Source organism: Opisthorchis viverrini (genome assembly GCF_000715545.1).
Source record: "Opisthorchis viverrini unplaced genomic scaffold opera_v5_129, whole genome shotgun sequence".
Lineage (NCBI taxonomy): Eukaryota > Metazoa > Platyhelminthes > Trematoda > Opisthorchiida > Opisthorchiidae > Opisthorchis > Opisthorchis viverrini.
Genome location: NW_008751783.1, coordinates 1,354,942 through 1,366,905, shown reverse-complemented (window position 1 = coordinate 1,366,905; position 11,964 = coordinate 1,354,942). Strand labels below are relative to the sequence as shown.

Genomic DNA, 11,964 nt, shown 5'->3' with positions numbered 1-11,964 from the left:
CGCGCAGTGGGGCGGAGGGGGGGGGGGGGGGGGGGGGGTCCGTAACAGTGCTGACTGAACCCCCAAGCATAATCACGTGATCGAGCAAATGAAAGACGCAAATTTGATGTGGTGCTGAGGTCAGAAAAATGCAACTAAGTGTTCCAGACCAATAAATGAGATAATGGCCCTCAAAAATGGCCTCATTGACCATACTACTATTTTGTTCCACTTCTTCATATTACTCATAAATTCGGGGTTAACGGAATAGGATCGTGAAACCAACCATACTTACTACTGACTGACATTTAGAAGGCTAAGCAAAAGTGTGTAAAAAGGTAAACCAAACACTAAAAATATTTAGGACGAACACAAACGGGAGCCTAAATAGCAGTTATGGCTTACTTTTACAAATGTTGCTAAACCTTTTTTCATTTTCAGACTGTCCTTTTGTCCCATTTTCTGCCCGCCACATAACCGCGGAAGTTCTGTTGCATGGCGTCCCAAGAGAATGTCGAAGTCGATAACAGGAAGTGCGCCTTACGCACAAACCGATGACAAACATCATGATGATGCATATGACGGTGGTCGAGATGACAATACACATCATAATCAGTTTGTTTATTTCAATAGTGCCGGACTGGTTGCCCATATCTTTCTCGAGGTCAGCGAATCCAGGCCGAGAAACAAGAATCATGTTTCGACCAACCGGTGGCATATTGTTCACACTGACATGAAGTTGTATGGAATTCTTTTGCGGAGGACTCCCTTGGTCACTGGCTTCTATTAAAAGTTCTATTGTCCCCTAAAAAGAGAATGTCGGTAAGAAATGGTGAGAAGATCACGTTAGTAACATTTAACAATTCAGTTGTGTTCTAACATGTACTAGCAAATTTGATAGCCAGTTTTAAGTGCGAAAAGTTCGACTAGACAAGGCAACCAGAAAACGTTTCGACCGACTTTCCTGTTCAGGATTGACATCTGAGTATGCTCAACAGTTATTCTCACTCGAGAGTGGCAATTTTGATTTCTTTGGCTCCGTTGAGCACCGCTGGCGGCATTTACTACCTGTTTAGAATGGGACTGTCGGTTTCTGTACAAAGTTGCTTTATCGCTGATTGTAACTAAAAGAAAAACTTTGTGGTATTCTGACCATTGGTTTGCCAAGCGCACACAAAATCACGCGTCATGTCCCGCCACTGATGTTTCTGCTTACGATCGATATTTGATCGAACCACTCATAAATCGACCAAAATCCTCTCTATGCGGAAGGATTTTCGCTGAATGGTTCTCTTGATCAGAGATTAGAATCAAACATCAGTGAATGTATTCTGGATCTCAACCTCACAGCTAGATAAACTATGAACTGTTTCAGCTACTTTATACAAAGTCAATCCATCATCGCGAATTGAGTGCGAGCATGTGGCTTTACTGCACTGGTAAAGTTCCGACTGAATTATTGGTGCTTATTTGATGGTTGTACGAGTATACAATCCACGAAACTTCAGGGATTTTCTGCCTGCCATTGTGATCACACCGTACATTTGACATTCAAGAACTACTCCTAATCCGCCTTCAAACCCTTTGTCTACAGACTGCATTAGTGAACTGAAAAGAATTCGACGTTAGGTTTTCCGACTTTAATTGACATCGCAATGTTGTGAGGTCAGAGATTTCATATCATTGATTGTTATATGAAGTTATCAGCGGCGGTGCTCAGTCCTAAGTGTAAATAATTCTTAGTCGGTACTTATTTTCAGCCGGTAAAGTTTTTGCTGAGTGAAATCCATCACAGGCCCAGCAGTTATTGTCAAGTTTATTGCAGAGAATTATGTAGTAAAATTTTTTCGCCGTCTACTCAGACGGCTTCGCTTTTTCAAAAACTGATTTCTAATTAAGCCTTATCTCGTGCGCAAGGTTGTCTATAACGTTGACTGAAGAGTGCAAAGCAGGAACCAAGAGAAACAATACTTTGGCGTGAGACATTCTCTCATATGCCCGTTGGTGAATTCACGCAGATATATTTGACAGCTTAACGGCCTCGATGGTTTAATTTACTGTCGTCTTATGGACTCACAAAAGTACCACATGTGGTCACTGGCCCTTTGTTGCTCTGCATGTTCAGTGCGCACTCTTCAGGTTGGCTTCAGTTCTTGCTATCTAGGAAGTGCGAACTTTGCGTTTCTCATCGGTTATCACGAAAGTACCGTACTGGGATACGTGGAATGTTCTCTTTCGACAACAATATTTCATAATGAGAACAAAATATCATATCTTCCTGTGCAATGTTTAAGCCCGCTGGATTTGGAATCATTAGAGGCACAAAGGCGATGAACTCCCGATAGGAATATTTGGTTTAAATCTGTAACCTTCCGGGAGAAAGATTCAAGGTGTATAAGTCACCAGTGAACAGCTCGGGGGACAGTATTTCTATATGAAATAGAATCACTTTCTTGCTTTAGGTGGGAAGTTGCACTGAATGGTTTTGGTAGTGCTCATTTACTGCTTTCGCTATCTTGAAGGCGGTGGAGAAACCTATGGGAACAGTGATGGTCATTCGAGCAAACTTCCCGAATAATCAGGAATCAGGTAGCTTGTTAACCTACTCTACTCAGGATGCATGAAACGGTCTATGTACATCTGGGTCTTGATTGTGATGTCGATGGGCCAGCTGCAGCCTAAAACCAACTTTAAACTCATACTCTTTGGGGTACTTATCGGGCTATTCCTCAAAGTTGATAAATCCAAGCAAGGATAAGCAAGTGGTGATACACATTCATTCGCATAACAAGTCAGTATTAACTGGGAGCTCAAATAGACATGAGCTGAATACCATGTTTGAAGCAAGTTTGCTGCAGCAGCAGCTGGAACGATATTCAGGGTAACGATCTGCTTTTTGTGACAACGCCACTCATAAGGTCGCCTGAAATCTTTAACAGTGCACTATCGGGTCTGTCCGTCTTGAAGCCCGTTACTTAGGCGCGAGTTTTCATCAGCCTTCTATTCTAACTGAACATCAAATTGTGCACAAGTGGGGAGATGTATCGGAGTCTTAGATGGATGTTTTCACCGAATGTCGCTCCAAAAAGGATGGAGCAGACAGTAGGCTGTCGAAGAGTTCTGCCACAAACGCATGCGTAGCGTTGTATTAGAAGAAAGATTAAGCTGTCTTTGCAGTAATCCATGGCCCCTACGTACAGAATGGATGGGAGGTAACAATCTCTAAGAAGACTCAGTTAAAACTGAAGTGCTCTGCACATTCCATGAACGGATAATTAACGCTTACTATAAACGGACAAGAAAACTGCATGAACGAGTAAATGCCTGCTGGAGAACTGGTAAGTGCATGACGTCAAAGAGGTTCAACTATTGTGGAGCCATGGTTCAGGAACCGTAGATAAGGAACCATAGTTTCAGCCGCCTGGTTTTCCAACAGATAGAAGAAATTCTGGACTGGTTTCAGATCTGAAAGAATTAATGTTCCTGATGCAACATGGTTTGGTTTTTTAAAACTGATCATGACCTCATGTTAGCCAAATTTAACGTCTTTAGTAACCCACAAATTCGGTAGCCAATAGGATCATATTCCTAAACACTATGTTTATTACCTTGTGTTTTTGATGTTTTATGACTCTCTGAAAAAGTGAGCGGATGCATCTGCGAAACTTGCGGATGCTTTCGTTCAAATTGGGGGGAATTTTTCTTCAAAAAAGTTCGTGCACAACCTTTTTTGAAACAAGATAGAAGTTCATGGTAATACTCCCAAAAGAGTGGATGGGTGGTATGAGAAAAGCGACGTGTTTTCTTTCGCGTGTGTCATGAAGCTCTCAGAAGGGAAATTCGGAAAAATGTTTGTAAACGAATACGTCTTGGATGTACACTTCATCAAATGAGCTGGTGGTTAAATGGACTGACAAAACGTATGTTGGAGTAGTGAAGATCGAGCGTAGTGCACGGGTTTCGTGCTCCATCTACGGAAAAGGCTCACTATCTTCAGCATTAAATGTGTCGTCGCCATCATCACCTGCGAAATGTACAGAAGACAGTGACCGTGTCCAAATTGTACAGTGCTTATAGCTACCACAGTTTCGTTCTTCGATGATTTTAGAGGCGGATACCTACGATAATTACCACCCACTGCTACTACACTTTGTTCGTTCAAAGGCCCAGAAGGTATTGAAATCTTGGCTGAGTCGACAGCCGCCTCGGATCTTCAACAACCCAACGCAACCATGCTTCTAGCTCCTGGTATTCTGTTTGATAGCAGTAATCGATGGGTTAAGTTAGTGATACAGTCTTTATTCCGTTGGGTGCTTGCACAGACAAGAGGCAGTGATTTTTCGAAAGAAATCAGGTTGTTCTGTTAGACAGCTACTACTGACAAACATAGAGAAGAGGCGTTTCGTTCGAAAGCTCATACCACTGGTTGATGGTTTTGTTTGTAGTTTGGCTTTGACATTCTCTTCACTCGGATGTGAACTGCAGTACATGTTCTAAGAAGTTCATCCGTTGTCCTTCTCCTGGATGAATGTTTGTACAGCTTTGATGAGTTCAAAAAGCGGATTGTTAGCAGTCAGTCCAGCTCGTTCAGTTGCTTCTTTTTTAGGTTATATGTCAAAATAAAGTTTCAAGCACTTTTGGTGCAAAAAGTTGAGCACACAGCTTTCGTAGTAGATGCGTTATTAGGTCACCTGTCTCTTTCATGACTTCGTAGGGGGCAAGCAAGTAAGTTATATTGGAAAGGTGATCGTTCTGGGAATAGAACGATATTTGAAGGCGACTATAGATTACCGTGATTTCCCGAACTACACTGACGGTTATTCTTCTGACATTGCAAAGTCTTGAGTTGGCCAAAACGCAGTATTCAATTTAGCATTTCTTCCTACTGATGCGTTATATGTGATGATGTGAAAGCTAGCTCATTCTGTTAGTCATTCCCAGTCATTACTGCCCCGTGGTTGGACTTTCGAGCCAGAGATCATAATCGAAAGCTATCATCGTTCTTCTGTTTCGGTTTGAACGTCATGCCAGCACGTTATCTCACATATCAACGCGAATCTCATAAAAGCCAATAATCTCATGCCACATCGATCGTCACGTGGTGTCATTGAACGGTGACTGCGATGAGTGAACCACTATGCTATCTAAGGTACGTGTTAGATTCAAACAAATCCAGAAGAAAAATGTGTACAAGTCCTGATGTTATATGTAGCTTTTCTTTCAAAGGTGAACCATCACTAAACTTGAAATGATTTCTCGTTAGGCAAGGTCACAGAATGTCTTCTTTATTGCTGCTAGCAACGCACGAGCCATGCGAAATTCAGCAAAGCACACTTTTCTGGTTTTCACGTGGTGGCTAAAAAGGATGTGGAATCACATTTACTGCTTCCGAGTTAATTCGCTAAGTAACATTTCAGCAAATCAAAGAGGCGGACTATGCAGACAGGGCTCACAAGGAGATTGCCTGATATTCTGCCTACTCAGTGTGCTTTCAAATGACTGTCCAGCTGCATAGCTAACACTAGTTTGGCATTCAACACAGAAAAGCGCCATCTTGACCTCACAACTGTACCATGCTTGTCCAGCGTCACCTAGAGGTAAGTCAGAACACCAAGTAGTTTTAAGAATTTGACATGGGCATGCATTTTTGTTTGCCTGAAATAGACCACACGAAAAAAACGTGTGAGTAATGATTGCGTCTTAGGCTGACATACCGCGCTGTTGTTCGAGAAAGCGAACAAGAAGTCGGTAAACGATGAGTGTGCGCATGTATTGCATTCTAAGCCATTCTTATCTTTCTCACTGATCAGTATAGCTTTAAAGGCGAAAACTATCAAACTGCATTGTTCACAGTAGAGTGTGAGGCGGCAATCGGTTACTTAGTAAGTGTCTATTGCACAAACGATTATTTCTCAGGCTAACCATTTTGGCGACATTCCAGTGAAGCACTAAACATTTGTTTAAGTTGAAAGGGGCATAGTTTCAAATGCATTCTCGTGGACTATCCGCGGATTTTCAGCAACCTTACGAGTAGTGCATTACAAAGGTGTACATGTATCGCTATATCTCGATATAGCGATATCTCGATGTCTCGAATATCGTAGCGACTGAAACATAAGGCGGCTTGGTGCAGCACATTCAGTTGTCTGAAAACATCACAAACGAAAGATTCAGCTGGGTTCCAGGTGAGTATCTCGAAAAAACTAAATTAGTTTGCAAATGAGTGTATATTCGCCGCATTCTCGGAGATTTGTAGAGCTATGTTGACCAGTGTTTCATTGCTAATATACAGTTGAGCAATCAGACTCAATTAATTAACGAGAAACATGCTGGTTCCAGGTAGAGAACTACACATCAGTTTTTCAAAAAGAAAATCTCTACAACAATGGCTTTTGAGTAAGCGTGTTTACCCTTATCATTTTGAACACAGCCCCAAGCTGCTGTGCATCGGCGGGGGATTTTTATTTTCTCGTTATTTCGTACTATTTATTATTTCAGGAGACGTAAGTAGTGTGAAGTATTATTTACTTTTACTGTCTTTAAAACATCATGCATGGGTGAAAATTCAAGAATTCTTTGCGCTGTTTCACTCATCAATCAAGGCGCCAGTGTAGTAGATACTTCTAGAGACCATATAGAATGATCACAGTCTTCTACTCAGCCGGGTGGGACAGAACAGCTTTACAACCAAGTCTGCTTCCTCGAACTACACAGCTGCGTTGGTTACTTGTTAAACCAACTGATGTTCACGCAAGTCATCGCTATTGAACGCTTTAGTGTGCTCAGCCCCGAAATAATAATGAAATTTTAGCGGAAATAAAACAAGTATTCATCATTTTCCCGAGTAAAAAAATGGTAAACAACAGTTTGTCCGAACAGGTTTCCTCGTGCACTCTTAGTAGCTTGGTTCTCTGACAAACTGGATACAACTATCATCCAAACGCAGCAGTCAGCTGGAATGACAGTCGACAAATAGTATGTGGCTGTGATCAAGATGGAATTTTAATTATTAATTAACAACCCACGGACGATTTGCAGAAATGAGTATGGGCTCTTGTATTGTTTCCTATTTGGCTATCTTATCGTGCACAAGCATCAAGACTCTTACAGAAAGTGACCTGAATTCGTGTCAGCGGACTGTGCTGTCGTACATAGTTAATTATTCACAAAAGTACTTCACTTAAGATGGCGTGTCTCCATTCCAGTGAGGAGCACTGCGTCCTCTTCAGTCAACATTGAATGTTATTTATTCACTTGGACGCCCTATCAGCGAGATTTTGGTTTGTGAATCAATAAGCAGGTGGATGTAGTGTCTCAGTTTCAATATGCTGCGTTCAAAATCCATCCAGTTTCAGGGCCTGTCCATAGAAAAAGTCTGCGCTGGGTGTATCAGTTGATGCAACTGACATTTTCAAATGATTCTTCTTGCTGAACGGAAATCGGTGTCCAACGAAAAAATTTGCAATTATAATTTCCCAGCGAAATATTTCAACCTAATAATTTGCAAGTCGAATACTAGGACAGAAGTTGGGTTTCTGGAAAAAAGCTAACATAAAGGGTGACGTGAATCTGACGCAGAAGTGAACTCGACTGTAGTCTAGCGCAACCTGTCAGCTAAAACTGTGTTTACGCGCACTCAGTTCCAAGTAGCCTAAACTCCAGATACTTTACCTCCGGATTTCTCCTTTCCACAAATTTAGAGAGCAAGCCAAAAATGAAGAAGTTTAGTCATTTTGTTCAAAGGTTTTTAGGAACGTCCTGGACATTATTGATAAACTTTGATAAACTTCGGTAATCAAACTGCTTGTGTGCAAGAACTAATCTATCTTCAAATTATCCTGCTGGATAGCAATTACAATGTTTAGGGGTTCATGTTTGCTGGGATTCTTCGATTCACAGCTGAATGACGTCTTGGATCTATATAGAAGCCTCCGAATTTGAAGGATGTAGTAACCTGTAAAACAGTTTTGCTATTTCAAGCCCGACAAGATTAAGAATTGTAAACGTCGATCTTTAAATCTGTGCTGAGTTTTATTCAGTCGGTTTTCTGAGGCACAGGAGGATAAATCCAAGAGTCTGGTCAAAAAGGATGCCCGGAAACACTCAAAACCTTGAATAGTTGGGTTGCTTTAATAGAAAAAATTATCTGAAATGATTCGTAGCGTTTTTCGAATCAGGATAAGAAAACATCCTGCAAAATTCAGCACTAGGCAGTGCAAATTGGGGATTATTTTGCTTCCACTCTGAGGTCTAGCATTTCAGTTAAATAGTGACCCTTCAACCAGGTAGGCTTTCGATTCGGAAGCTGAGATCCCTGGACAGTGAAACTACTGAAAAGCTGAAACGGCTGCTCTAACGTTTAAATTAGAAAACATGGAGCATACGATCGTGATGTACCAGTAACTTGATCACGGGAAGCGAAAAGATTGCATCACATCGCACCTAGCCTGCCTGATTTTAGCTAACAGAAATAGATGCTGTTCTGACACATAATTCGTCTCATGTATCTTGATGTTTTGCAACTCAGCTGACGCTCCTTGGAACGAAATCAAGCTTAACTGCGTTTTCTACGATGAGTACATATTGCATTCTCAAAGAGATATCCTTTGTGGTCTCTCTCTCTTGGAACGTTGTCAGGGGATGTAAATACATATGGAGTGGTGCAAGCGGACTACCCTATTTGACAACGGCTCGTCACGATCTCGCGTGTACACAAAAACCTCTTTTGAGGGTGTGTTGTCTTCTCTGTCAATGGTAACGTCCAATTTCTTTCACTAATTTTGATTGCTGACGTTTCGAACTGACGATGTGCACCTTGAACAAAATTGAAACCATAGTTTTCTTCCAAATAGGCATATAATTTCGTCACTCAGCATCAGTCATCAACTTTGGGTTTTCAAGTAACTGACCTTCCAGCACGTTGTAGCAATACTTCATCAATATGTGAAAAAGGTAACTCTGCGTAACAGCTCAAGCTGTGTCCTCAAACCATTCAAGTACAAACAGATTAAGAAGTATACTCTTCGGGCGAGTCAAGTCAGCCCCATATATTAGCCGCAAATCTGAGAACATTATTTATGGAAATTTTGCGTGCCAACACGTGCCTGACTGTTAGCACAAAACGGAGGAATTTTCGAGTCGGCTTAGATTGTTTGTAATTTGCTTGTGTTTATTTCTAAACAACTTATTTGTGCTGACTTTTAGAAAAGGACGCAACACCAAGCTAGGGATTCCTCCTGAATGAACCTGTTGACTTACCAATAAGCTAGCTATCTTTTCCGTTGCGGCCCCCCACACTAACATCGAGGACACGGGTATTGTCTGGCGCGTCTGTCCGAAGAAACGCATGATTCCTGTAGTTGCCACACCACATACACAAGTCACTAACCCCGACATGTAGGAGAGAATAGTAATATGGTCGAATTGGTCAAAATAAAAGCAAGTCAGGGTGTGAAATACCGAAATTTGCTGAAAATAAATCATGCGGGTACTGGGAAGATTTTGTCTCATTCGCCTTGCATTTACCGTAATCGAACGGCTATGGTTATAGACCACTATCAGTTCACTTCTTTGGGGAGACTTGAAATCTTCCTCCCCCAGATGTCCGCGAATGATTCGTCAAGTGACTCACTCAGGCAAAAACAAAATAACGATCCGCCCATCCTCAAACTGAACAGTTTACTTCATCGGCAGAGGAGTCAGAGAGCTCGTCGAATGATTACGCTAGACCCCGGTCTGGAAGTTAGGATTTGGCTTCTAGTGAACGGTCACAACTTTCCCAAAAAATCCACCAATGAATAGTAGCCGAACTCTCAACATTTACGGTGTGCTTCGCAAATCAGGTGAAAAATTACTTGAGTCTATCGAGTGAATCCTACTATCCGCACGATGGTTGCAAACCAGTCTGAAGCAGTTTTAGAGCTCTTCTTGGATTTCCATCACAGTTTGACACATGCAAGTGGGATACAGAATTAAAAAAAGAATCAGCAATGTTTTACAAGCACAGACTTTTTTATTTACGCAGATGACCGCACCTCTGTTTTACCGCTAGTTCACTGTAAGCCGCGAAACCCGAGGACACTACTTTTATGCTACTGAGAACAGTGTTGGTAGCTGAGGTAGCGTGGTTGGTTTGTTGTGGCTGTTGGTTTGTTCCCTGAGATGGGCAGCTTAATTGCAAACGCTTCATCACCAATAGAGGTGGTACAATCGGCTGCTTCTAGGAGAGGGTGACCTTCGATCATGTTCACGCGGGGGACCCTATTATCCAGGTTATCCGGTGTCCTGATTGGTGGATTACCACATGACTGTCGAGTCTGACTCTTCCTGCCCTCCTCCTCTGGTCGATAATTGAGTGGTCTCTGTCACTGACTTTTCTGGATTCCACTTTATGACCTTCGTTGTTGCGACTTGTTGATGTTTCTTGGATTGTTATTCCGATAGTTGTTTTTGAGTATATCGGCTGGGCTGTTAGTCCTTTGCACGTAGTGATGCATAAATTCAATCTAGCTAAATGCGCCAGAAATTCTCTACACTGTCTCGTGTCTCCGTGTACGAAGATGTTGGTGTTTTCATGATTGAATTCTTGACCATCTTGGTAGCCATTAAGGAGTTCGACAGTAGAGGTTATATTCTCAGATGACTGCATTGTGTTCGTTTATTTGTATGTGCGGATTCTTCACCATCCGTCCAGGACCAAACTTATTGTACTGGCTGCAGTTGACTTATATTTTTGTCATTCGGTTATGACAGCAGTTTTCGTAAGGCCACATTCGGTTGGCGGGTTACACGGATTCCTATTCTACCTGATAATCTGGCTGTGAACAAGGATATATTTTTGATTCCAGGTAGAAGTCTTCTTCTGATCACTTGATCTCGCTGTTGCTGGGTATACGGTGTTCTGGAATATTCTGAGTGAATGGTTTTCTTCCTTCTCTCTGGGTTTTGTGGTGGTACAATGTGTTTCCGTCCTTCTGAACACGGGTTGAATGTAGCTTGTAGTTCATTGGGTAGTTGCTGTTGTAGTTGGCTGTCTGGTTCGTTTATGTTCCTTTCCAGAATACGTGGGCTTTGAGAGTCCAATCAAACTTGGTGTCTACCAAAACGTCCAAAAATGGTCGTCAGTTGTTCTCTTTCAGTTTGACTGTAAACTTGATATCCTCAAACGTAGCATTGAGCAGTTCATGTGTGTGTACTGAACACCGCTTCATGATGACGAGAATGTTCTTTACGTAGCGGGTCGATAGCGGATCGTACACCCTAAGTTCTGCGTTACCACCTGAGTGATAGTTTCTGTTATAGATTGTTGGTAGTGTGAGGAGATTTGGGATTTTTGTGGTATTTCGTCCTGTAAGTGAAGCCAATCTATGCTGAAAAGCCGAGAAGCACTGTACAGCTGTTTCACCCTCATTGGGAATCATCATCAGTGCGCATCTCACGAAACTCCGAAGAGTCTCGAACCCGCGACTCGAGGAGCCAGTCAACACGTGTGACCGCGTGATGTGGATCCCGTGATTGAAGGATGAGCGGCGCTATATCCTGTCTAAGTGCGAGTTAATCACACTGCTGATCAGCCACTCGTGACCGAACGGTTAAGTGTTCAAACTACTAGCCGGGAGGCCGCGGGTTCGAGACTCTTCGGAGTTTCGTGAGATGCGCACTGCTGATGATTCCCAATAAGGATGAAACAGCTGTACAGTGCTTCTCGGCTTTTCAGCATAGATTGGCTTCACTTACAGGACGAAATCCCACACAAAATATCCCAAATCTCCTCACACTACCCACAATATATAAGTAGCTCAGTGGAAGAATAAACTTCACCCGATGAGTGAAACTTCTATCTGAGAAGTCGTTGCTCGAGGAGCCAGTCAACAAGTGAGACCGCGTGATGTGGATCCCGTGATTGAAGGATGAGCGGCGCTATATCCTGTCTAAGTGCGAGTTAATCACACTGCTGATCAGCCACTAGTGGCCGAACGGTCAAGT

The 11,964-nt window shown here is 42.3% G+C and overlaps 1 protein-coding gene across 1 annotated transcript in view; it reads right to left on the bottom strand.

Moving 5' to 3' along the window:
* The window catches only part of T265_13982 (hypothetical protein), a gene marked incomplete at both ends in the record, with an annotated part of 60,930 nt that overhangs the window by 6,296 nt on the left and 42,670 nt on the right, over positions 1-11,964 (bottom strand). Inside the window, one exon of the mRNA XM_009171481.1 lies at positions 385-784. Coding sequence (XP_009169745.1) covers positions 385-784 — 400 coding nt within the window. The remainder of the gene's footprint in view (positions 1-384; positions 785-11,964) is intronic.